The sequence below is a fragment of the Dermacentor albipictus genome, chromosome 6, assembly GCF_038994185.2.
Source record: "Dermacentor albipictus isolate Rhodes 1998 colony chromosome 6, USDA_Dalb.pri_finalv2, whole genome shotgun sequence".
Taxonomy (NCBI): domain Eukaryota; kingdom Metazoa; phylum Arthropoda; class Arachnida; order Ixodida; family Ixodidae; genus Dermacentor; species Dermacentor albipictus.
The window spans coordinates 125,991,499-126,019,307 of NC_091826.1; the positions used below are offsets into that span (position 1 = coordinate 125,991,499).

The window sequence follows — 27,809 nt, forward strand, 5'->3', positions numbered from 1 at the left end:
AACACAAAATGACGGGCCTATGCGAATAATCTGCACAAACACTCAATTTCCGAAAATATATTATCCATAGTTATGCGGCAGAAGGCGAAGAAAAGAAACATCCTTATTGCCACCAAAACTGTAAGTAATATCTCTCAAAAGTCTCACTCAAGAGGTGGTGAACATCATATGTTCAAAGATATTGCAAAGTGACTTTCGCCAAAGGCGATCTCCTATGTGGTTTCCTCGTCAAATGTATTTATTTACATAGCAAAACACTGTTTTCAAAAGCAAATCAAATGCATGATGGCGTTTTCACATAACCATTCAAAAAGGACGTTTCCGAAAAACTACGGCAGCCATAGAGGAAGTCGAAAAAAAAAATATTGCCACGGTGTAGCATTTTAACTCACAAGCTACCATGTATTAACCGTTGACAGTTTGTTTTCAGAAGTGTTTCGTGAGTGTAGAAGGGGAAGAAGAAGCGGAGCAGTGCGGAAGTTCGTCGCATGGGCTCCGTAGATTACGACCTTCACGGACTATCTCGACCCACCGGGCTGCCAACTTTTGGGTTGGATCTGAGAGAGCTCACAAGCTGGATCACCCGGACACCGATTTAAAGACGGTAGGACCATTTTTTGGCAAATTACCGGACTTTGGCGGCAAACGCTCGCCGCTAAGCCTACCGAGGTTTATCACGACTACGGGCGTTTGCGGACAGCCAGGCCCGCTCAGCGACAGCGATGCAGCCTGGACACGACTCCCACTCCACGAAATATCCGAATTTTGAGCCATCGACGAGTACACTAGCCCAGACTTTGCTAGAAGCGCAAGAGATGGACGACGACCACCTCGGCGCCTCCGACTCCGAGAATTCGGCGGACGGGGAGATCGAGGACTCCGCCATGCAGGAGGAGCAAGACACTCACAACGAAGACGAAGCAAATTGGGAATTGGTCATTACCAAAATCCAAAAGAAGCGACAGAGCAAGAACGGACGGAACGCCGCCAGCGCCGGGAATTCCCCGGCCGCTCAAGGCGACCTCTGAGGGGAATCCCCGGCCCGTCCGCCGACAGCTGGCGCGCCAGCTTCCGGCGCGCTGAAAAAAGACGGGAAAGGAGCGCAGCGGCAGGCTAGGCAGAGGCTGCCCCCGTTCCCCAGAGACGATTTCATGATTATTTTGCGACCGAAGGGACTCGTAGTCAAGTCGCTCCACCAATTTCAAGTGGCCCGGGCCGTAGCCGCGGCATGCAGCAACAAGTTCGAGGGAAGAGACCTGATCACCAGGCTCCGCACAGGATCCAGCATAATCGTGAGCACGCCGAACGAGGTGGCCGCCCAGCTCGCGAGGCGCATCACTAGCCTCACGATCGAGGGACGCTCATACGACGTGAACTCTTACGTCGCCGCACCGGAAAGCACCCGGCGTAGCGTGATACACGGAGAGGACCCTGGAGCGACACCGGAGGAACTGAAAGCCGACTTGTGGACGCGCGCACAGGGTGTCACCATCCACAGCGCCCGAAGACTAGGCAAAACCAAGACGGCCGTCATCACCTTTGACGGACCATCACACCGAAACACGTCATCTGCTGCGCAGCCGAGTAGAAGTGCTACCCGTACCGGCCCACAAGACAAATCTGCTACGTTTGCTGCCAACAAGGTCACCGCTCCAACGTGTGCCCCACAGCGGACGCCAGGGCTTTCAAACAGTGCGGGATGCAGAACCCGCCAAAGGATCACCAGTGTACCCCGAGATGCCTGATCTGCGTAGGCAACCACGCTACCGGATCGAGGGAGTGCCAAGACCGACTAAAGAAAGCCAGGGACCTGCGAGGCAAGGCCAACGGCGGCAGCAACGGAGGCGGACGCGAGAGCAGACGTCGCAGCCGGGACGACCGCGGCAAGAAGCCGAGGTGGTTCAGCTCGGAGGGGGAGACTTCGCGGAGCCGTTCGAGATCCCGGGCGTCGCGGAGCCATTCAGGGAGCCGGTCACGGTCCTTTGCGCCCCTGCCGCCCCTGGTCATTAAGGGAGGGAGCCAGCTGCAGCAGCAGCAGAAGAATAAGACGAAGAAGGAGCCTACCCGAAAGAGCGGCGGCGTCAAGGTGAGCTGGGGAGCCCAAAACCCCTGGTTTGCTCCGCACTCGGGTGGGGTAGCTAACAAAAAGAACAACGCAAACAGCAACCGCGAACAGCCTAGACAGGAGGACGTGGAGAAAATAGAGCTGAGGTGCGAATGAGAGCTATCACGCGCTAGGCAAAAAGAGCTAGAACGCCAAATAGCAGAACTAACGAAGGCAGTGCGAGACCACAGATCGAACAGCCCTCCGCAGCCACAAACCGTACAAACCCAAGCCCCATGGCAAGCAGGCAACGAGGATTTCGCCAAGTTTAAAGCAGAGATTCAGCAAATGATGCAGCAGATGATGCAGCAACAGCAGCAACAAATGCAGCAAGTGCAATTACAAGTCACCGAGCTCCGGTGCAGCATCCGCAAGCAGTTTACCGAGACCATTAGAGAGAAGGCCTACCACCGCCCCGCGCTGGCATCCCTCGCCGAAATGTCCGCATACAACACCGAGGCTTAAACATGGCCAGTAAAAATTTAAGCAAGCAAGAAACCTTAGATATATGGCAATGGAACTGCAGAGGCTACCGTAAGAAGCAGGGCCTCCTCCAACAATACATCCACACACAACAAACACCACCCGACATCATATCGCTTCAAAAGACGGGCACGACACCAACAGTCGCAGGATACACGTGTTACTAGACTCAAGAGAAAGGAAGAACGGCAACCCTAGTCAGCAAGGCACTCATCGCCATAAGCCACGACAGGATAGCCTACACCGAAGTAGAGCACGTGATTGTAGAAATTATACCAAAGAAGAAACGAAAGAGGGGCAGTATCCTTATTGTAAATACATACAGCCCCCCGAAACAGAGGAAGGCAAAATTCTACGAGCTTTTCCATGGCGCACGCAAACTAGCGAAGGACAGCACGCTAATCATCCTAGGAGACTTTAACGCCATGACAAAAGCTGGGGATACCAAACAGCACACCCAAAATGCAAAATGCTGGCGGAGGCAGCAGAGAACACCGACTGCAACCTCCTCACAGAACCAGACACTCCAACCAAAAATCGGAAACAGCGTTAGTACCGACACCTGCCCCGACCTCACGTTCATACGAGGAGCGGAACAAGCAGTGTGGGAGAACCTGTTAGGGAACGTGGGTAGTTACCACTCAAGACGCAAGTAACTTCAAAAGGGCTAAGGCGTCAGCTGGGATCGGCAAAAATTACGGACTGGAGCGTTTTTCGACAGGCATGCGATAGGAATCTCGCCGAGAACGGGATCCAATCGATAGAAGAGTGAGGGAGAATGCCCAAGGAAAAACAGCGCAAGTTCACCAAAGAAATCGCGCGAACGACTCAGACGCCCGAGGTAGACGCCAGACTGCTCAAGCTGTGGGAAGGTAGATGCGGGCTCACCAAGACGTGGAAGAAACAAAAATACAACAGGAAGCTAAAGATAAAGATCGCAGAAGTCACAGCGAAAGCAGAGGAATACGCAGCGCAATTCGCAAGGCAAAATTGGCAGCAATTCAGCGACTCCCTCAACGGAACATTGAACACAGCGAGGACGTGGCATATCTTCAAGGCTCTCATAGATCCGACCAAGGCAGGAAACAACAAAACCATCTACCGGTTCATCAACCAGTTCGAGGGACCAGACTCGGAACTCCTGGAGAAGGTACGCGTTAACTGCTTCGGGGGCACAAACCCAGCAGCTTACGCAGAGCGCTACCGGGGAAGAGAAAACGTTAACCTGGACAGACCCATCACGCGAGAAGAGGTCTACGTAGCGATTCCAAACACAACCAGAAACACGGCCGCGGGTGCAGACAAGATCAATAACGCACTCATCCGCAACCTCAGTGAAGGGTTAGTCGCAGAATTAACCGACTTTCTCAACAAACACTGGGAATTAAGCTGGGACCTTCCCCGAAGAGTGGAAGCATGCGGAGGTAGTCATGATTCCTAAGCCGGGCAAGAAACTGAAAATTGAGAACCTCAGACCGATCTCGCTCACATCGTTCCTGGGAAAACTGTACGAACGAGTGGTGACGCTGAGACTACACCATTACATGGAGGACAACGAACTGTATCCCCACAACATGTTCGGCTTCAGAGCAAAATGATCGACCCAAGGCGTACTGCTTCAAATCAAAGAATTACTCGGGAACGTCCCCAGGAGCGGGGAGAATATAATAATGGCATTGGATATCAAAGGGCTTTTGACAATGTAATCCACGAGGCTATCCGCACGGGCATGAACGACCTGAACTGCGGGAGGAGAGTCTACGGCTACGTCAAATCCTTCCTTTCAAACAGAACGGCAACTAATGGCCAGGGAGAGCTCCGATCAGAGAAGTTCCTTACTTCAAACAAAGGGACGCCTCAAGGGTCGGTCATCCCCCCCACGCTTTTCAACAAAGCCATGATTGGCTTGGCAAAACAGTTAAAAGAAATCGACGGAATACACCATGCCATGTATGCCGACGACATCAGCATCTGGGTTAACACAGGCTCGCTCAGAGAGAACGAAGAGAAGTTACAAGAGGCAGCCACCTGCGTATAGGACTACGTCAGAACAAGAGGGCTAGCGTGCTCCACTGAGAAGTCCGACCTCCTGAGAGTTTGGAGAGGACAGCAAAACCGCACAGTCCCCACCACCGACGAGTTAAAGCTCAACGTCTACCTCGAGGGGAAGTCGGTACCGGAAAAGACGCTCATCAGAAGAATCCTGGGGATGTGGATACATTCAAACCGACGCTGCATCCACACCCTCGCCCTACTCAAGGCATCCACCCTACAAGTATCCCGCATGATCACGCTCATCTCATCTCACACAAACGCCACGGCATGTGAGAGGACACACTCAAGCTGGGCAGAAGCCTGGTCGTCAGCCTAGTGGCATACAGCCTCCCATACTACAATCCCATCAAGAGTGAGGTAAAACAGGCGGACGCGATTCTACGCAAAGCCTACAAAACAGCACTCCAATTTCCCCACAACACCTCAACCGAAAAGCTCCTAGCCTTAGGACTACACAACACCTTCGAGGAATTGAAAGAGGCGCAACTAGTCTCCCAACAGCGCAGACTACAGCAGACCACATCTGGCAGGGAGCTCCTGAAGAAACTAGGCTGCGCCGATCAACTTCAAGAGATACAGAGGACCGAAACAATTCCGGACGAGTATCGCAATACACTAAAGGTAGCACCCATACCCCGGAACATGGATCCCAACCTGCACAAAGCACGCAGAGAGGCGAGGGCTGAATACCTACAAAAGACACTAGCACCCGAAGAAACGACGGTATATGTGGACGCAGCCACATGCGCCAGAGCAGCGTGGCAGAGCAACAGCAACGCGGTAGCAACGGTGATTGATTCGAACCTACGCGAGACCACCAGCGCATCACTACAAGGCTGTACGATAGTCGAGGCTGAAGAAGCGGCCGTCGCTCTAGCGGCAGCGGAGGGATATCGGTCTAAACGGTCTCTAACAATCCTTACAGACTCACAGACTGCGTGCCGCAACTACCTACGCGGCAGAATAGGGCACGGAGCGCTCCGCATACTCCGCTCCGCAAACCACATAACACAACTACAACCAAAAGAAGAATCAATTAGGCATACGATACAATGAATGCCGGGACACACGGGAGTGGCAGGGAACCAAGAGGCGGACAGGTTACCTCGAGCGTACACTTATTACCGAGCATCCAACGTAGGCGACCTCGAGGGGACCGAACCTGTACCCCAAGACAATTCGGCGATACTAAATTACTACAAGGGCTGCAGAAAGCGGTATCTACCACCGCACAACTCCCTTAGCAGAGAGGACTCTGTCGCGTGGAGGCAGCTACAAACGGGCTCGTACCCAAACCTAAACGTACTCAGCAAAATGTATCCCACACAATACAATGACAAATGCCCCTGGTGCCACGAAACACCCACGCTGCATCACATAACGTGGACATGCCAGCAGTTAGACGTGATACCCGTTATACCAAACCCGAGTGCGGAGCAATGGAAGGGAGTGCTCTCCAACGATCGCCGGATCGACCAAAAAGGTCTGATTCGGCGAGCACAACTGGCAGCAGCATCCAGCGGAGCCCTGGACTAAGGGCAACCGACCGTTGTGCTAGAAGATGGACGAAGCCATCTGAAGACCGCAGAAGACCAGCGAATCAAGAGCTAATAAAGTTGTTCACTCACTCACTTACACTCGTGAATGTACCTCCCGATTCTTGTGCAACACCCATTAGTGGATAAGCGCCGCAGTCGAAGTTGCCGTCGCCATCATCATCGTCATCATCATTGTCGTCGTGATCCGTCATGACTATGGTGCCTGTCGAAGCGCTAAGAGAGGCATAGGAAGTCAAGAATGTGCGAATGTTCCACTATAGCTATGAATTTTTCACACTTTGAACAAATTGTGGAGTACACTGCCACATGCGCCTTTCTAGGTCCTAGGCTTCCTCGCTGTTCTTAGTTTTGCTATGAGTTACCAGCTTGCACAAGCTTCCATCCTTGTTTAGCAAAGCTGCTTACAACATGTCCTAGGCTGTGCGGTTTCTTAAAGATCTAAGCGATGCTTAGTCCTCACCTTTCATCTTAACGTTCAATAACGTGAGAAGCCATGCATATACTTGCGTTACAATTAAATATAATTCTATTCAGTTAAATTTTATTCGGCATCATGTCACACGGGGCAAGTGGCACAGAGGAAAAGCCGCAAGAAGTTCGGTTGGACGCAGATCTGTGCTCCCTACACTACATGACTTCAGAAGCGTTTTCCTTTCTTACATACGCACATTGCCAGAAAACGACACCGTGAAACTTATACACCAAAATACGGCGCATCCGCGTGTAACAACATAAGCGAATGTAAAAATGCAACAGTTCGAGATGACGAGAAGAAAAGATATCCTCGATTCACCTTATCAGCTTCCGTTTTGAGTTGCCAAAGATTAACACTGCCGACGATTAATGCAGATGAATCGTTAGTTTATTAAGAATCTCAAAAAATACATCCTGCAGTTCTCTATATGACATCGAATGTATGCCACACTAATGTAAATCACGCTCATATAACAATAGTTCATCGAATATTGTAGGTAGCAATAAACTTAATGGTAATTAGCGTAGGCTGCGAATTACTTGAACAACTCTACATTTAAGGCGAAGCTTGAAATGTAGAGTAATGTAATTCTGATGCCGCCTATTCAAATACATGTAAAACGCACGAGTTTGTGGCGAATTTCAAAGCAATGTATAATATATCTATTTTTCCCGCTCTTGGTGTAATATGAGATGCAATTTCTAAATTTCTGTTACCATGTTTCATTGCTGAGTTACAGAATTCTAAACTCGATAGCTTTGTTCTAAAAACATTTGCCATTTTCAAGTATTTTTATAAATAATTGACGGTCCCTAATTGATCCCTAATTGATCCCTAATTAAGTCACTATATATTACCTTTTCCTTTTAAATGCAACAAACCTTATCAGATTTGGGTAGCGGCTGCCGCGAAAAACTATTTCTCTTTTTCGGTGCACTTAGATGCGAGCCCCCGTGCTAAAGCTTCCTCTTATCAAATACGCTGCTTTTGCAGAACTGAAGGCGGCCAGTACAAGAGGTCAATGGACTATGAGCCTAATGTCAATTTTTGAGTATCTGTATTTAGCAACATTATAGCAGTACATGGGTGAATTTTCTTTGCTGGTGCACCAAATTATAATGTAGAACAATGATGTATTAGGTGTTTTCCTAATTTCTAGACAAAGACAACACGGAGACAGATTCAAAACGACTTAAATAGAAGGGGGCAGATAACAGCTTAAAATTCAATACTGCGGTCTTACTTCAGAGAACCACAATCTCATCATGACGACGGGCAAAACGAGAACAAAGTGAAAGCGGCAGCCATCATTTCGACAAGTGGACGTGTCTTTTTTCAAAGCGCATGTCCTTTTGTCCAAAACTCCCGCTTTCATTTTCTTCTCATTTCGCTCACCCTCTTGAATTTCCATCTCCCGCCTTCCCCTTGTTTTGCCTGGATCTCATTATGAGGCACATCGTAGTGGGGGATGAATTTTTGAGCCCCTCGGGCTCTTAAGGTGCACCAGAATAAGAGTACACAAGCTTTTTTTTGCATTTCGCCCCCATGAAAATGTGGTCGTCGCAGCCGAAATCGAGCCGGCCACAGCCTCTGAACTAGTGTGGAAGATATTATGAGACGCACACCGCATAACTGGAGCTAGCCTGAGGTGCCGAAGTAGTGGCCAAGCCTAAAACATCTGCCGACTTCATTCACGAAATAAAAACTCAAATTTCCTTTCACCGCGATCTGTTTCGAAATTGGTCAATATGTTTTGTTTGCATTTTCAGAATTCCCAGTCAATAAAAAATGGCGTGCAGAAAAATTATATGTTTACATGATCTTGTTCAAAAGTTATAGCCAATTTTCCATAAGCGGGTGCAGGTTTCTGAAACCGAAACTGATCTTGTGTGGTATAAGAAACTGATAATTTAGCCACAATTGAAACTATATGTAAATTTTATTGGTCTACTTGGGTCTACTACGTAAATATTTGTCCAAAGAGAATTTTTGAGGCTTCCTCTTTGCCAACATTGCTTCTAATACCCGCAAGGGTGCCGTACGACGCTACAAGGGTCTCTGTCGTTTACTTTGCACCCGCTTTAAGCTACCGCTGGTAATGCTCCCTAGTTCTTTTTTATGGGAAGTACGTTCATGAATAGCAATATGGGGATAGGCTGGACGCTTCTTTATGAAAGTATGGCTAAGTTCAGGGCGAGAAGGCTGTTTAAGCGCAAGTTCCCTTACAATCGGCACACGGTGAACCGTCCACGTGGTCTCTGACCGAAGACCACGTGGACGTGAATGTATCGGTGAGTGTGGAAATGCTTGGAAATTTGGACGTCAACCGTGAAATTCCACTGCAAGAACATTTACTACAAGGTAATAGAGTAATCGGTACGGAAATCATGTCAACTGTTTTCTCAAAACTGGCCGGCTCGGAATGCAAAAAACCCTCGCTCAGATTGGAGAAGTGTTCGCAGCATGAAATATTCTATGCATATGTTGTTCTATGTGATACATGCGCGTATGAACATTCATTTGAATCGTCAAAGAAGGCTGCAAATACACTTAAAAGATAACATGCGGCTGGTGTACTCAATGCGTCAGCTATGCAAGGACCATCCTGGAGCTGTGACAAAGGCGAAAAGCATGAACACGTCACCGCCGCTTTAGCATTCCGCCTACCACATGACATCACCAAAGCTATCTATATCTGCAGATAATCTTGGTCCAAATCAATGGTATGTGCCACTGTTGAGAGGCGTTGTGTTGTGAAAAGTCCAGGGTGCGGTGTATCAGGTGATGGCACATATAGCAAAGGCGTAGGCATTTTTCTTTGAACAGCTGTAGGTTTCTCCTCGATATCCGTTATTACTGCGAAAATCTTTTACGCAAACGAAATGTAGAGCAAATGTAGGACATGGCAGGCAAACCATGCCGAGTGCCAAGCGAACTTTGGTGCTGCCGGTATGGAGGCAGGAGGACTCTGCTGCAAATTCGAGCGTGCAGAAATGATTCGTGGTTTAAAATATACAGACATTCACGGAGATGGCGATTCGAAGAGCCATGCGGCCGTTAGGACGCACATGGTGCAAACAGTGTGCGGAGACTAGAGTGCAGCATTGGGCATGTGCAGAAGCCTGTTGGGTGCGGTATGGGAAAATTTAAGTTCGTGGACTTCAGGGCAAAGAAAAGCTAACGGACGTTCTAATCGACCGACTGCAGCGCGGTATTCCCATCAGATCGAATGTGGAGACCTGCAAGCAATGAAGCAAGCCACATTAGTGAGCCTGTTCCATTACAGTTCTACCAACGAAACTCTAAGGAATATTCAGTGTGCCCTCTTGGCCATGGGAGTTGTTGCATTTTTAACCGCAGAGATGCTGCACTCGGTGGCTCTCTCCGTTTTGCTACAAGCACAAGGGAGGCTTTCCCAATAAGTTACTCAACAAAGTGAAGGTTGTGTATGCTGGCCTCTGTTCTGACGTGCTTATTACCAAGTGCCTCCACGGGTAAAACCAAAATGCCAACAAGAGCTTCAACGGGATGATTTGGCAACGGGTCACCAAAGACGTCCACGTGAGCCTGCTCATCATTTATGCTCTATGCAACTTCAAGACTTCGGACCGAGGTACAGAAAATATTTGGATGGAAGCAGGCATTGAGCTTGACCGACCGCCACATCCTGGTAGCATGTTGCACCAGAGACCAATACCGCGTGAAGAAGGTACGGTCTCGATCAAGTGCTAATGCAGAAGGTCTCTGCAAGAAAAAAAACGAGCAGCAGCAAAAGCAGAAAGAGAACTTGCGGCAGCTAAAGAGCGCTTTAGCTATGAGCTTGGTGCACTTTAGCCTGCGATGGGCGTTATGATCGTGCTTGTACAAACATTGCAAATCTCTGGTTTTGTCTTGCTAGCAACATTATTTTCTGCATTAGTTGTGCAAATACTCGCTACATAAAAAAAAAATGTTTTTCGATCAACGTAGGTTGTTCTTTTGTTACTCGTGTATGCAAGGAACTTGTATTATTGAAATAAGATCGTAAGTTTTGACGTAATAAAAGTTCTCTTCAAACATAATCAAGAAAAATGACTGAAGGTATTGCTTTGTTTGTTTTGTTTGTTTTTTTCACGGTAGTTTGGTTCCCGCTCATCGCACGGCAAACATACTAGTTCATTGCACAGCCTGCCCTCTTGGCTACATTAGTGCTAAACGTTTCCCATTCGTGGACCCCACTCGCGAGTTATGCGTGGCGGCGTAACAGCCCAGTTTCGACAAGTTTTCTCGGTAAAAAACGATAATCTCTCCCAGTATTTAAAGCCCTTGAATATTATATCAAAGTGTCCTTCAGAAGGTAAATATCAAAATATAATGAAGAGATCAAAATTTAAAAAAGTTTTTTAGAAGGTGGTGACGTACCTAGTAATTAGACGTAATAAGCAAAGCTTTCGAATGCAAATTTTATATCCCATTTGGTCATGAATTTAATGTCAGCGACCGCCAATTAACCAGCTCATGCAGTGTAATAGCGTTATCTGCCGCAAATTATTCGTCAAATACATTTACATTAAGGAAAAAGAATGCCGTGCTGTAATGATTCTACAGGGTGTCACATGCGCAATCCCCTCAAGGCACGATATATATATAGTGTTGCGATCGGCCGTTCACCCCATCACAACTTCCGGTCACGGATATCGCGATTATGGGGAACGGGCCACGGCCTCGTCAAAATGCTTCTCAAAGCGGATGATTTATGGCCAGCCCTGGAGTACCTCTGTCAGGAGAGGTTTGGGTAATTAGCGAGGTGACGGTCTTTCACCTGTCAGCCGGCCAAATTGGCGCATCCACGCCGGAGAAGGGGTCAGTGTGCTATTCCCCATCCCCTGTTTGTTCCCACTGATGTGCGTGTGTTTCCGACAAAGCTCCCTTCGGAGGGAAAGGGCAACAAACTTCCGGATTGGTGGGACCTGAAGTCATCGGTCTCCTGACGCAGCATTGGGGGAGGCGACAGAATAATGACCACGCGGGGGATAAAAAAAGTGACGTGATCGGCTACTGCAACTTCTTCATGAACTTTTTTTTCCCTGCACTCTTTGAAACTTGTAGATATGTGATATAAACTCGTGTATGTAAAACGTCTTGGATATGAGGGCCCAGCCCCAAGTTCCCTTTCTCCTGCACGAGCAAAGTACATTTCACATTTTAGGTCCCCCAGTCGCATAGGCCAGCAAAGCGGCAGCCCATCGGATTTCTGCGTGAAGCTGACGGTCTTCCACTTTACCCACGTTACCTTTATTGCGATGCCAATTATATGGACACTCCAAGCGCACTTCTGACGTCGGCATCACCGTGGCCTTCCGTATAAAGTACAAGGACGATAAGATTGTCGCCGCGCGCCTTATGCTGTATGTGTGAGTGAAAACCTGCGGGTGTGAGCATCTCGCGCTCGAAAGAGAGGAAGCGCGCTGTCTCCGCCACGCGCATGGCTCATCGAGTGTGATGTGCTCATGTTTGCTTTTGTGCCCTGACACCGTGCTCGTAAATTCAGTTAGCCAGCAAATGTTTCCAAGTTTATATGGTCGATAAAACTACTTTCCTTGCTTCATACAAGGTGTGTACTAATTTGACATCGGAATCGAGGCTTCGCCTTTCGGGCGAAACTGCGACATTTCTTTCTTTCAATTTCTTATGCATTGTGAATGAGCTCTCTCAAGCTACAGCGGTTCGGTACACCAGCTTGTGCTGTTTCTCTTGCGGCAAAGAACGCTGCATCTGGTTGATTGATCACGATCAGAAGCGATAAAGTAAACCATGGTGGGTGCAAGCGCACTGCGAATTTGCCTAGCCGCACTGTTCCCGCTGTAAATCATGATGAGTGCACTAGGCATACTCTGGCGACGCTGAAGCGCAAAAGAGAGTGAGTGTGTGTGCAGTCTCAGTGATGTTAAATACTACAGAAGTGAAGGTTTTCGAACATACAGAAATGTAGTACACATAACTGTGCGCGGCGATTTCATACAAATTTGTCTAATTTTCCCGTCTGCGTATTCACTCATTATCTCCCTTCATGATTTTTTTCTTATCTTTCCTATACATCAATGACGGTACTTTTTTCAACCGAGGGTTGCCAGCCAGTAGGCTGTCAGCCGCTAGTTGGCTCTCTTTTCTTTCTTTATCTATAAAATCGCTTTTGTATACGAGCACAATAACACCAATACTATCGGATTAAGGCAAAGCTAAGGAATTGCTGAGCTCCACACAACAAAGGAATGGTGAGTTTCCTTTTCACTGAAAACAGTGAGAGTGAAACTAGGCATAGGACAAACCAAGATGTACGCACTGAAAGATAAGCAGCGTAATATCATCAGTAAGCTCTAAGATATACACTCTAAGAAAAGTTTATACCCTTTGGAGTGCCCCTTCTGCCACACAACAATAATCGCCATCTGCCTTGATGCGTTTCCTTTCTTTAACGCTTCGAGCCCGGTACTTTCCAGTAACGAACGGCATGCGCGTTATCAGCATGATAGCATTACCGACAGGACAGTAGCGGGCGCGGCGTTTTCAAGAAAGGAAACGCATAAAAGCAGATGGCGATTACTGTTGTGTGGCAGAAGGGGCACTCCAAAGGGTGTAAACTTTTCTTTGAGTGTAGTAAAAGCAGCGGAAGAATTCTATACTGACCTGTACAGTACCTAAAGCAGCCACTATACCTCCATTCGAAGTAGTAATGGACAGGTTACAGACTACTTCCATAACTAGCGATGAAGTTAGAAGGACATTGCAAGGCATTGAAACGGGGAAAGGTGGCAGGAGAAGATGGACTACCAGTCAATTTAATCAGAGATGGTGGGGACATAATGCTTGAAAAACTAGCGACCCTTTATACCAACTGTCTATCGACTCGAAGAGTGCCAACATCATACTAATCTACAAAAGGGGAGACATTAAAGAAATTAAACTTTATAGGTCCATTAGCTTACTTTTAATATTATATCCAATATTCACCAAGATAATCGCCCATAGCATAAGGGCAACACTGGACTTTAGTCAACCAAGGGAAGAGGCAGGTTTAAGGAAGGGATACTCTACAATAGATCACATCTATGTCACCAACAAGGTAATCGAGAAATCCGCACAGTACAATCAGCCTCTCTATATGGCTTTCATAGATTACGAGAAGGCGTTTGATTCAGTCGAGATACCAGCAGTCATAGAGGCATTACGTAATCAAGGGGTACAGGACGCTTACCTAGATATCTTGGAAAGTATCTGCAGAGATTCCACAGCTACCTTAATTGTCAGCAAGAAAAGTCGCAAGACACCTATAATGAAAATGATCACACAAGGAGACCCAATCTCTCCTATGCTGTTCACTGCGTGCTTGGAAGTATCCAGGCTATTAAACTGGGAAGGCTTAGGTGTAAGGATCAACGGCGAATATTTCAGCAACTTTCGACTTGCAGATGACATTGTCCTGTTCAGCAAAACTGGGGACTAGTTACAATAAATGATTGAGGACCTCAACAGGCAGAATGTAAGAATGGGTGGAAGATTAATATGCAGAAGACCAAGATAATAATCATTAGCCGGGCAAGGGAACAAGAGTTCAGGATCGCCAGTCAGCCTCTAGAGTCTGTGAAGGATTACGTTTACCTAGGTCAATCACTCAGAGGCGACTCTGATCATAAAAAGGAAATTTACAGAACAATAAAAATGGGTTGAGGCGCGTTCGGCAGACATTGTCATGTCCTGACTGAAAATTTACCATTATCATTAAAAAGAAAAGTGTATAATCAATGCATTCTACCGGTGCCGACATATCGTGTAGACTTGGAGACTGACAAAGAAGCTTGAGAACAAGTTCAGGACCGCACGAAGAGCGATGGAACGAAGAATGTTAGGCATACCGTTAAGAGACAGGAATAGAGCGCTGTGGATCAGAGAGCAAACAGGGATAGCCGATATTCTAATTGACATTAAGAGAACGAAATGGAGCTGGGCAGGTCACGTAATGCATAGGTTAGATAACCGGTGTAGCAATAGGGTTACAGAATGGGTGCCAAGAGAAGAAAAGCACAGTCATGGATGGCCGAAGACTAGGTGGCGTGATTAAATAAAGAAATTTGCAGGCGCTATATAGTTGGAATCAGTTGGTGCAGGACAGGGGTAATTGGAGTTAGGAGGGAGAGGCCTTCGTCCTGCAGTGGACATAAAGTAGGCTGATCATGATGATGAGAATGACACAACAAAGATGAAGGCGATTTCTTCTCGAACAACAAATGCGGAAGTCGTGATCTCAGTGATAGTGACTAGTTTATAGGAGAAATAACCAAAACCAAGGTTGTCTTTCTAATCAACAGCTTTGGGGAACGTGTTTTCATTTCGAAGTTGAAAACACCCAGGACGCGAATAATTGAACGGCCATTCAACCAATTTCTTGTGACTATAGCGCCAACGCCGGAAATCTTTTTAAGACGGGAGTTGAAATATACAGCTGTTCTGGTCAACATCTTTCTTCATTACATTCTTGCCAAGTGCCCAGAGAAGACAACTAGAAAACGAATATTTTTCTCCACACATTTTCACTGTATGCTGAAAATTGCAGCATCGCAAATAGAATACACTCTCTAGCACTTTTAATGAAGAAGTTAATCGGCTAGTTCAGGTGATGGACCCCATCCTTCTCTGATCGTTACAAGAATGACGTGCGTAGCTGTGAGAGATTAAATTCCTAAGACATGGCACCTTAGTGTCTGCCGTGTTGATTTTGCATGGTAAGTTATACACGTCTCCCTCGGAGCGCAAGGCTCATATGGGTACTACTCGTGTTAAAAGAAAGCCTGGGTGTATAAGCTGTTACTGGTTCATACAGTTACGCATTCGGTGAGGTGTACTCACTTGGTGACCTTGAATATTCGCAGCAGGCGGACGCAACGCAGCACGGACACTCCTAGCGGCGGCATGAGGCCGGTGTATGTGAACACCGTCTCCAGGATCGAGCTGATCACCACGAAGCAGTCGAAGCGGTTGAACAGCGACACGAAGTAGCCCTGGAAGCCCAGGCTGTACAGCTTCAGTAGCATCTCCAGCGTGAACAGCACCACGAAGAACATATTCGCCACGTCTGCGCACGAAAAGAACAGCAGTACTGGTTAAGACTTTTAAATATGATTAGCATTTGTAGCCTACTTCAGTCACATTGTGTCTATTTATCTAGGCTCTTTACGCGTGAAACCTGCTATTAAAATTCTCTATTTGCAGTGCCGCTTTATCGGACGCTTGGCGGCTATTAACCTCCGAACCTACTTTGTGCCGTAATCGTTTTGATGTAGTTGTTGGCACTCACGTCTTTGATGCTCACTTTGTCGTTTTCCACCAACCATCAGACTATGAGCACATTCTCTATTTTTTTATGTGCCCTATGTGTCACGATCATTATTTTCATGTTCAAAAATATCTTTTAAAATTTCTTTTTGATGCTGGGCGGATCCGAACCCGCGTCAGGCGGGCTCCCCAAGGACTGCAGCTGGGCTCTTCTGCGCTCGGCCGCGAATGCCCGCGGGCTGCGAAGGAACAGTTACCAGTGTTCCGATGCACGGGTGAAATATTGGAGACCACGTAAACGAAGGAAGACTTTGTGAGTGCCCTGCTAGATGGCGCAACGCGTCTCGAGAGGAGCCTGGCTGCAGTACGCGGCTTACACATGACTGCTTTCGGAAGTCGCAATACGGTGGGTCGCTTCACTGCTTGAATGGTAATCGCATTACCGCCGACCGTCATGGTGAGATGGCTTGTGCCGGAATTTTCGCAAGCAATGAGGCATGTTAGTTTGCTTTTTTCTTTAGTTCGGCAGAATCCATCTGACGAGGATTGTCGACGGTAATGCTTTTCGCGCTGAATCAATATGCCAACACAACGTCTTACGCCACTGTCGAAACCAGTTATGTATGAGGCGTGTACTACAGCGTGACTCCTCTTTCACGCTTGCCTAAGAACATCTGGTGTCACCTAGCGGCGGCGCCGTGAACCCTGCACATTTCGTCCGAAATGCATGGCGCGCTGCAACGTGCGAACGTTGAGAAGCCCGTCGTGCGGTAGCCGGGCTCCTCCGTCGCGCATTTTTCGAAACAAGCTGCGTCATGCAGTGCCGCTGTCAAGACGTCCGCAGGCGGCCTCCCAGACGAGAAGTGTGGCACGCAGGTGCGGGCGAACGCTGAAAATTGTTCCTTCAATTGTAGCACACCTAATATCACATACACTATGCGCCAAGTTGTCGAGAGCTTCATCCAATAGCGGCACATGCCCAATGCATTCGTGACACAGCCCGCTAAAGCATCGTGTTGTTGTCCTCGAGGAACCCGTGTGACGCGGGTTCGATTCCGGCCAGCGTCGGAGAAATTTAAAGCATTGTTTTCAAGCTTTGTATGCGGCACCTTACGAGTGCCACATACCTAGTTACCAAATTTGGCGTCAGAGACGTTCATTGAAGAGCAACACACGCCTACTGGCACCTGCTCAGTGACCCAAACTGGCTTTAAAGAAACTCGTTAAAGAGTGGTACATACAAAGTTCTGTATCTACTTTCCCCCATGTAGGCGGGAATGTGGTTCGTTGAAGAGTGGCACATATGTACACATTGCCACATACTCAATGAGCCAAGCCAGTCCGAAGGCTGGTTTTCAACCCGGTTCCTTCAGCACAGCAGCCTGATTCTCTAATCATTCGAACATAAACTACAGAGTGAGCCAGGCTGGTGGGAAAACAGAAACGTACATACATGCTAGGTCGATTCAGAAAGTCCTTGGCTCTCTTTTTTAGCCAAATTACAGCTGTAAATACGAAGTCAATTTATCCATTCCCAGCAGTGAACCTTTCTTGCAGCGGCCCGGCCTTATTTGCCGGAAGCTCCGCGACACGACGCTGCTGTCAGTTGTGGACGATGACGGTCGCGCTTCATCCGTCCACGGCTTATGCGCAACGAAGTCTGGTTCGTTTTCTATGGAGCAAGTGCCGAACCCCCGTCTAAATCCCCAAGGAGATGGAACCCACAGGTATGGAAAGGCGTTTCGCTGTGAGAAGTGCGAGGTGGTGGTGTTGTCAATTCGAAGAAAGCCGTGATGACTTGCATGATAATGAGCGTTCGGGGAGGTTGCGTGCGTCGCTGCCTGACCAGTGGGGAATCTCCAGTTTAGTGCCGCGATGGGAGAAATATCTGAACCGGTGTGGGGACTATGTGTAAAAATAGTGTAAGGTACGTAGAATAGTACGTCCATTTGTCATTACCTGTGTGTACTCTATTATGGTCCAAATAATAGGCGCAAAGACTCTGATTCGCCCTCACACACACACCCGCACGCACATGTATATATAGAGTTCAGCATTGCGAAAAAATAAGGACCCATAAGAAGTCACAGTGGAGGGTTCCGAGCTAATTTTGGTTAGCCAGAGTTTCAGCATAATGCACACGCAAAGGGCGTCACATGAGCGTTTCCTTTATTCCACCCTCATCGGAACGTTCCCGCCTCGACCGGGACGTGTACCTCTGACGAAGCGCGCGCCTGCACAACTTCACAGCTGATGAGCCACCGTGTCAGGTACATTATCAATTCGCAGGTAGACTAATCAAATCACTTCGAATCAGTATCATCAGATGGAGTCAGTGGAAGAAGTCCCCAACAACGATGAGGCCTCTCGCATACCCCCAATTACACGTCGCCTTTCTAAGCCATTCTAGACGGTACATGTTAATACTTCCCGATTCCATAAAGCGATCTATATTCCCGCCACCCTGAACTGATTTTCCTTACTGCCCGTCCTATGTTCCTTCGTAATTTTTTTTTATTTCTTGCGGGCAATAAATTTGTTACCCTAAGACATTTGTCACCTGACCTAGTTGACTTATACTGAAATTCCCCTGATAAAGACGGAAGACCAATATCTTAGCAGCAAGATTGGACACGAATGAATATAAATATATCTATCAGTACTTATCTTTCGGTAGGTGTATATTTTTAATGTGTTCTCATACGCAGGGAGCCCCACGTAACTTTAGCCAAACTTTAAGAAAATGCAAATGCTACGTAGCTGGACAGAACCAAGGTAAATGCTGTTTGCAGTCGCCTGGAGATACTCGAGAAATGTTTTCTTTTTTTTTTCTGAAGAACTCCCGATACCACTTACTGTTGCTCAATACGTGCTACATAAAAGGGTTTTTTTTTTTTCTAACGTGAAAGAAACCCGCGAAATACACGCAATATTGCCGACTTTCGGCGGTAGGAGAGTCGCGAAGTCGTTTCGTAGCTTTGTTTTGATTATTCCGTATTATTTTAGGTTCCTCAATTCACCACGGGATACGACGTTTATTCGCCAGTACGTTAGTTTGACGGATGCATTTTGTGGCAGCCTCAAATATAATGTCTGTTATATAGGCCACCGCATCGTCTATTATAAAAGAGGTTATATCATCTCGGTCTATGTTGGTTCTCTGAAACCTTCCCAGTTAGCCGAGTCAACCTTCCATCGGGGTACGTGTGGCGAGCATATATCTTGATTTGCGAAGCTTAACATAATTGGGAAGCGGTCGCTGCCATAGAGCTCTGGAAAATGGGCCACTCCAGGTACGGCATTAGCGTACTCGACACTACGCTTAAATCTATGGAGGAATATCTATTATGTGCGACACTGCAGTACGTCGGCTCTTTATCAGTAACTATACGTGCTCCTGACGAAAAAAGAAAGTCTGCAATTAGGCGAATCCTCGCATCGTGAGTCTCTCGACAAAGCGTTATTGCCTTTAAATCTCTGACAACTATGTATGGCGCAGGAATCGCTAAGACATAGTTACCAGCGCTAACAAGACTAACTTAAACAACGTTGGCGCAGGACATGTAGAGCGCTAGACTTCAACTGACAGGCTTTCTGTGGCTTGCTGTAGGAGCCAATCGGCTTCCTTGCGCGTGTGGTTTCCTCCTAGGCGGCACATTCGTTTATGTGCCCGTCTGCGCATTTATTTGAGCACACGGTGGTTTCTTGCATGTTTTTTCTGAATAAATCCTGCCAGCTCTCTGTTTTGTCCCAATATTTTTTCGGTCAGTCTTGTTAGAGCTAGTGACCATGTCTCAGCAAATGCGTCAACACCAAGTAGCCCAATTTTCTGCGTCAATGGCGCAGGAAGTTTATCTATGTAGTTTGAAATTCCGTTTTATTAAGTTGATAGCTCGGAGGTATGTATACAGAGCTGATAGTGACTAGCCTGTAAAACAACACTCCTCGGAGAACAACTGCCTCTAGGGGCGTATGAAATTTTATTTCCCACCAGGCAACACCTCTGTCGACTATGATAGCCACAACACGGGATGACACGACAGTGTCATCGCGGTCTTTACGAAAAGTAGAACATTGTCCGAGAAAATTTGTCTCTAAATTTGAGGTGTGCTCCTTGTACATACAGCGCCTTGAGACTAAATTGCGGAGGATTTCTTTAATGTCATCGAGATTATGGAGGAGACCTCTGACATTATGGTGAGCTATTTTAGTGCCGATATTAGAAATTGTTTTGTGCTGTGTATTTAATGTCTGATATGGCCCCGTAATGCGTTGTTGCTTTTTTTTTTTTTTTTGAGGCGGTCCAGAGATTCTCGGCGCATCATAGGCGCTGCTGGCGTCGTCTGGCCGGAATATCCGTCCATCGCCTCGTGCGGGGTTCTAGACACGCGCTCTTGCGAGCGGTTTATTCGCGGTGAAAGCCTGGCTTCGGGGGACAAGGCCCTTGAAGCGACCAGCGCGGAGGTCGATGGCGGAGCAGCGCGAGTCGCAGCCGCCGAAGGGGCATATGGCGTCGCGACCGGCTCACTACGCGTGGGCCAGACAGCAGCCGAAAACCGTTGTGACGCTGTCCCATGACGTGCCTCTTCGGCAAAGCTGGTGTTAGACAGAGTAGGACACCTGCCGTAGTCTCACTTTAAGTGAAATGTTTTCTTTGACTTTAATTGTAACTGTTTCCTTCGTTTTCTCCCACGACCGGCAGGACCACGAATAGGCGGCATGCTCCTATCACAGTTGACGCTCTTCAGTTTGTTCTCACAGGATTCCGATGAATTTTCGTGGGCACATTTGGCACAGGTGAGGCGGCTGTGACAGTTCTGTGAACTGTGGCCAACTCTTTGACACTTAAAGCAGCGGATAGTACTTGGAATGTAGGGCCTGACTATGATCATTATGTACCCTGTCTCGATGGTCTCCGGAAGCACACTTGCACCGAATGTTAGAATAATGTGGTTCGTTTCAATCTCTTTGCCATCGCATCTTAATTCATCTTATATTGATCACATTTTCATCTTTCCAACCCTCTAAATGCTCAGATTAGGTAAGGTCCATCAGATCATCATCGGAGATGATACCACGAGTGGTGTTCATCGTGCCGTGCGGAGTCACTGTTACTGCTATTTCGCAAAGGACACTAGGGTATGTGACTTTTCATGTTGTTTTTTTTTTTCGAGGAACTGCAGAAGGAGATCTCCCCTTGCCAACTTTGTAGCCTGGCCCTATGGTCTCGGTCAAACGTGTCGCAACAAAAGGTAATACAGCACTTACGCTCATGTCTGGCTCGTCACTATGAATTACGTGAAAGCGACCAAAATTTTGTCTTGTAGACAAAAAAATTGAAATACTTCAGTGTGCCTCCGTTTCTGGGGGTGATCAGAAAGTGCAGGAAAGGAACTAGCCATGTATCTAGAATATGATTGGGTGGTGGCCCAACGACAGGACGCATTGTCGCAAGCCGCCTAGCATGTTCTTCGGTAGTCTCGTCGGCACGCCTAGTCCGCGCCTTTTGCCCACTCTTTTTCAGCTATTGCCCGGCGCTCGCCCACTACTTTGGGATCGGCCGACTCGCGCTCAGCCTGTCGCCGCTTGCGTTGCTGCTCCGTTGTTCTCGTAGGAAACCCGGCACCAGGTACCTGCAGCCCCTGCAACACCAGGGCGGACCTCGAACACTTAATATGGGACTGCCCGCTGTATTCTGGCCCCAGGCAAAGGGCCCTTGCCTCGCTCCCAACGGAATGGCGACCAACCTCCCTACAGACCTGGGCGCTAGCGACACACTACAGTGCTGCGACCGCCAACGAGCTCTGGCGGTCACTGTACGAATTCCTGGATGATCCTGAGGCTCCACCCACTGGGACCATGCTTCTTCATCTCGAGCGTACCAGCGAAAGCATCAGACCCCATGATGTAGATAATTAAGTCTCCAATGATTTCCCTTACCTCCTCACTCCCCAAACCAATTCACCGCAGCCCAGGGCAAAAATGTGAATAAAGACGTGTAAACAACAACCACCGTTGTTGTCGCTTGGCGTTCGGCCTCTCGATGCCCAGACGAATCCAGTGCATCCATAGCGCACTGAGAGCCCGCAGCAACTGCCAGAGGAGGTGAACCCAGCGCCTACCCTCCTTCTCCGCGGAGCTCCACCTTATTTCCTCCTCCCCCAACGCGCAGCCCGCTCTCTCTCTCGACCTCCAGGTACCCTCCTCCTCTGGCCACCACTTCCCTCGCCCATCTCGGCGGCCTCCAACCTAATCTCTCCGATTTCACAGACGGGGCATGTACGCTTCCGCGTAATATAGCGGTACGTTGGAAAAATACTTTCTGCCCCGTTGCAGCAACTGACGCGCCCCTCTGTGGCGTAAGGGACATAAGCTGAACTCAGAATGAGGATCACACCAAAGAAAAACGAGGAAGAAGAGACAAGAGCCTGCCCTTGTATTTTCTTTATTATTATTATTATTATTATTATTATTATTATTATTATTATGTGACTCTGTCGGCAGCGATACAGTGGCCTGTTAAACTGATCGCCTGTACTTCCACAGATCACCTGGCCTGCTGAAGGTTTTCCCGCTGGATTGGCAGAAGTACGCCCATCGACGCCTACCGACACTGCTCGGCTGATTTCATCGCCTGGATTCTGCTCTTCTGGCAACGCTGACCCGGCGTTTCAGCATAAAACGCCCACTCAACCCAGACCGCTTCGCAGTCGGCAGCGATACAGTGGCCTGTTAAACTGATCGCCTGTACTTCCACAGATCACCTGGCCTGCTGAAGGTTTTCCCGCTGGATTGGCAGAAGTACGCCCATCGACGCCTACCGACACTGCTCGGCTGATTTCATCGCCTGGATTCTGCTCTTCTGGCAACGCTGACCCGGCGTTTCAGCATAAAACGCCCACTCAACCCAGACCGCTTCGCAGTCGGCAGCGATACAGTGGCCTGTTAAACTGATCGCCTGTACTTCCACAGGTATATTTTCCTTTGTAATCTTTTGCTTCCCATTGTATGTGAAGTGCTGCCGACTGCCAAGCGTTGCTCTTATAACGTGTTGCGATGTCCGAAGACAGCCTTTGTATTGCCTGTCAAAAAAGTCTGCCTAGTGATGGGCGTATTATGGCGTGTTGTGAATGCAAATATTCATATCATCTCGGACAGACTTGCTCGGGTATTGCCCCTAATACCTTTAACACTATGGGACTGGCGAAACGTGAGGGTTGGGTATGCAAGACCTGCAGAGCGAACAAAAAGCAACCTTCTTCATCCCAGTCGGATTCAGCGCAGGCGGCAGGCAACAACGACGCTATTTTAGCTCTTGTTGCGGAAATCAAGGACGTAAAAAAAAGCTTAGAAGTACTACCGGCACTGCATTCTAAGGTTGACTCGCTCTTGTTTCTGAAAGCCGAATTCTTAAATCTGTCGAAGACCGTCTCTGACCTTGAAGACGCCGTCACTTTCTTGTCAAAGCAGTACGAGACTACACGTGAACAGCTCAAGTTGTCTGAAGAAGCAGCCAGGACCAGAGACAGAGAAATTCAGAAGTTAAATGAGACTGTCCGTGTTCAGGCTGAGATTTTGCAACGATTGCAGCACGATCAAAATGAATCTGAACAGCACAGCAGAAAGGCAAATTTGGAAATTCGTGGCATGCCAGTTGCTGATAAGGAAGACTTGAAAAAAATACTGCATGATCTGGCTGATAAAATTGATTTACCCGAATTTTCTGTGGATACTGACGTCGTTGCTGTCCACCGACTTTCTGGCAAAACAGGCACTGTCCCTACAGTCTTGGTTCGTTTCTCAACGGTAAACATGAAAGAAAACTGGATGAGGGCTCGTGGAAAGCTTCGACAGCTCTGTGAATCCAAAGTACTTCCGAAGCTCTACTTTAATGACAATCTAACCAAGGCAAATCGGCATCTGTTCTGGCTTGCCCGGGCCGCGGGCAAGCTACACAAGTACAAGTTCGTGTGGGTGAGAGCAGGCAAAATCTTCGCTAAGAAGGACGAAGTCTCTCCACTCATTCGCATTACCAATGAAATGGATGTTGAAAAAATCCAATGAATATGTATCCGTCTGTTTTGCTTGATTTTCCGAGCTTTCGAGCTTTTAAGGACAGCTTCGGTCCGAATTCCGACTCAGACTTTACTTTGGTCAATATAAATATTCGCAGTCTACGTAAATACTGGGATGAGTTTAAACATATTGCAGAAGATGCCAGAAATTTTGTAGATGTATTTGTGCTAACCGAAATAAATATTCCCGAATCAAGCACACAATTTTTTGCCATAAAAGGTTATAGTGAAAAATTTATCACTCGTTTACACCGTCGAGGGGGTGGAATTGCAGTTTTCGTGAATGAAAAGTACACAGTATCATGCATTGATGTAGATCTGGCTCATGCTGAATGCCTGTGTTTAAATGTAAGCTTTCTTCAGACCACTCTTACTTTGTTAGCGATCTATCGGCCTCCTGCAAACAGCGTTAGTCGCTTTATAATAGAATTAGAGACTGTTTTGAAGCGTTTCAGTTATGAGGAGGTGTTTTGCCTCACCGGTGATTTAAATATTGACGTATTATGCCCAGGTAAAGCTCAAGTGTCAGACTATTTATCTGCCCTTTCTGCTTTTGGCCTCGAAAGCATGGTCACCACCTTCACACGTGAAGAAATTGTGAATGGCCGAATAACGCATTCTTGTTTAGACCACATCGCCGCACGGGCGCCTAATCATGATCTGCATTCATGCGTGATTACGCAACGCTTAGCAGACCACTATTTCACTGTCTGTCGTTTCAGCTTGAGGCGTCTTTTTAACACACCTCAACGTTGGAAAGTAAATAGCTCAGATAGGCGGACGCGCGTTATCGTTGTTGATCAACGCAAATTGGATGAAATGATTGGCAGGTTCGACTGGTCTTCACTGATTGTTTCCGGAGTGCCAGTGTTTATTTATGAACAATTCAGTTCGAAAATACGCAGCTTTCAAGAAGCCTGCACTCGAATTGTTCTAACTAAACAGAGAAGAAATCATAACTGGCTTACCGTGGATATAATGAATGCAATCGCCTACCGAGACTTGCTGTGGAAACGCCTTAAACGAACTCCTAACAATGCTGAGCTTCGCGCTAGCTACAGAAGCGCAAGGAATAAAGTCGTCGCCCTTATACGATGCGCAAAACGCCGCTACTTTCAACGTCAGTTTCAATTATCCGTTCGAAATCCGGCAAAGACGTGGTCACTGATAAATCACCTACGCGGGAAAGACACTAATAATTCAAAGCTAGCTGACACTTTCCCATGTGATCTTGCACAGACAGCCGCAATCTTTAATCAACATTTCGCGCGCGCTTCGGGAGCAACTTCAATGGTGCCAGCTGGCCGCTCTGGAAAAGAAAAAATCTTATCGGCTTCCGCGTTCCTACCAACGATAACATTCGACACACTCGCAAGAATAGTTGCTGGGTTTAGGCGACATAAGCCAGCTGGTATAGACGGTATATCGGCATCTTTGCTCCAACGAAACTTCAACGCACTATCGCGTATTCTTCTTGTCATACTTAATGGATTCCTAGAGACGGCTACAATGCCGGCGGAATTAAAAACGGCTATTGTATCTCCATTATTTAAAGGAGGAAAGAAAGGTATTGTGGACAGTTACCGACCTATTTCAATCTTGCCTATCATGTCACAAATAATAGAAAAATTTCTCTTAGAAACTATGACGTCATTTCTAGATAAGTTTTCAGTTATATCGAGTCGTCAGTTCGGCTTTGTCGCGGGACGGGGCACCATTGCTCTGCTCGAGGAATTTTCCGATGAATTGAACACAGCTTTAGAACAAAACATGTTTGCATGCGCGTTGTTTCTCGATACTTCTAAAGCCTTTGATACTGTGAACCACGAACTCCTGCTTGAAAAACTATACCTGCTCGGCTTCAGGGGTCCATTTTACCAGTTCCTAAAAAACTATTTGTCCGGCCGCTCGCAGGTGATATCTTTAGACAACGAGTTATTCATAAATAACAAACTACCCTTGAAAGCTGGAGTGCCTCAGGGCTCTATATTGTCTCCTCTTCTCTTTAACATATTTATAAATGACTTTTCTTCAGCTGTTTCGAAGTGTATGATATTTCAGTACGCAGATGACACTGTCCTTTTAACTAAACATATCTGTTACTCAAAAGCAATTGCATTACTTCAAGAGAGTGTGTACGACGCAGTGACCTGGTTTGCTAACAACTGTTTGTCAATAAACAAAGAAAAAACAAAACTGTTATGTTTTAGAAATCCACTTAAAGCAACGGTTACAAATTTACCCTTGTTTCTACACTGTCGTACTTGCCAATCGTGTCAGTGTGCCCCTGTAGAATATGTTAACTCCATTAAATACCTTGGTGTTTTCTTTGACAGTGACCTCTCATGGAATGATCACATGACGTATCTTTGCGGCAGGCTCAGAAGTGTTTCCTCGCTGCTTTTTAATATTAAATCCATTGTTCCGATGCCTGTAAAAATCACTATCATGCACGCCTTAGCATACAGTGTGTTACGTTATGGCATTACATTGTTCGGGTTTTGCTCATCTCGATGGCTTTGTCGAATTGACAGTATTCTAAAAAATATGTTGAAGTCCATTGTTTATAACTCTTCCTCGGCCGACAATGTGAACTTATTTATACATCTGGGTCTTCCGTCATTTCAAACTTTGTTCACTCAAACGGTTGTGGTGAGACATTTTTGGAACCCTGATTTCAAACAAGAATATGTTGCTCCCCGTGCACTGCGGAAAACATTGCGTTTTGTAGTACCGCACTGCAACACAAGATTTGGTAAGGCTAGTAGGTATGCTTATGTCCCAAGAATATTCAATGATCTTCCTGATCATATATTTACTGCAACTTCGAAACGAAACTTGAAAAAAATGTTGAAGGCACTGTAAGATATGTATAATACTGCATTTCTCTTTTCTTGTATTTCTTTTGTCACTGATTTCAGCTGATTTTCTGTTTCATTTTGTGTGATGAACTTCACGAGCTTGTCATTTCTGTACATGTTGCCATTTTGACTTTGTTTGCCGACATGCCGGGCCAAGTCACGCAAGCCACTTCGTTGGCTTTGACGGGCCTGCCTTCTGATGTACGATTATTGTAAGATGGCAACAATAAATATTATTATTATTATTATTATTATTATTATTATTATTATTATTATTATTATTATTATTATTATTATTATTATTATTATTATTATTATTATTATTATAGTAGTTGAAGTAGTAGTAGTAGTCTCATTATTATTATTCGATGAATATACAAGAAAGACACAATAAACAGGCCTGTCAAAGCCACGTCGGACGACTTACAGAGCCTGCAGACAGCATACAACCACGTGTGTTTGAATAAATAACAAACATCCTTTGAGGTATTAAACCAAGCTGCCACAACCATTCTGAGTTGCGCTAATACAGGGATACGCCAGGATATACCAAGTCGACCAAAACGCCCCCCATGTCAACGATCTGGCATTTCACCTTGAAAGTGGTCCAGCCAAGGCGGTTGCGTGTGGTGTTCAGATGCCAGCGTCAACGTGTTCAGGAACACGAGTACGATGACGATCCAGTAGAAGGCTTGTGACTTGACACCCTTGCGGCAGGCACGCCGTAGCCTGCGGTTGGTACGAGTCAGCTGCTTGCTGCGTGTAAGAAAACGAAGTCGACAAAGGATTGGTCAGAGTGGGAGAGAATCGTTACAGCCAACCTTTTCCTTCCTTTGCACATATAAATCGGAGTCCCCATTAGCGGTACACTCATTCAGGATGGCGGAC

The 27,809-nt window shown here is 47.0% G+C and overlaps 1 protein-coding gene across 6 annotated transcripts in view; it reads right to left on the bottom strand.

The window, feature by feature from the left end:
* Positions 1–27,809, bottom strand: part of LOC135899458 (muscle calcium channel subunit alpha-1-like) — a 934,514-nt gene that overhangs the window by 135,472 nt on the left and 771,233 nt on the right. For all 6 annotated transcript variants that reach the window (XM_065428717.2, XM_065428715.2, XM_065428718.2 and 3 more), the window contains 2 exons: positions 27,517–27,677; positions 15,560–15,785 (listed from right to left, as the gene is read on the bottom strand). In XM_065428717.2, the coding sequence (XP_065284789.1) occupies positions 15,560–15,785; positions 27,517–27,677 (387 nt within the window). The remainder of the gene's footprint in view (positions 1–15,559; positions 15,786–27,516; positions 27,678–27,809) is intronic.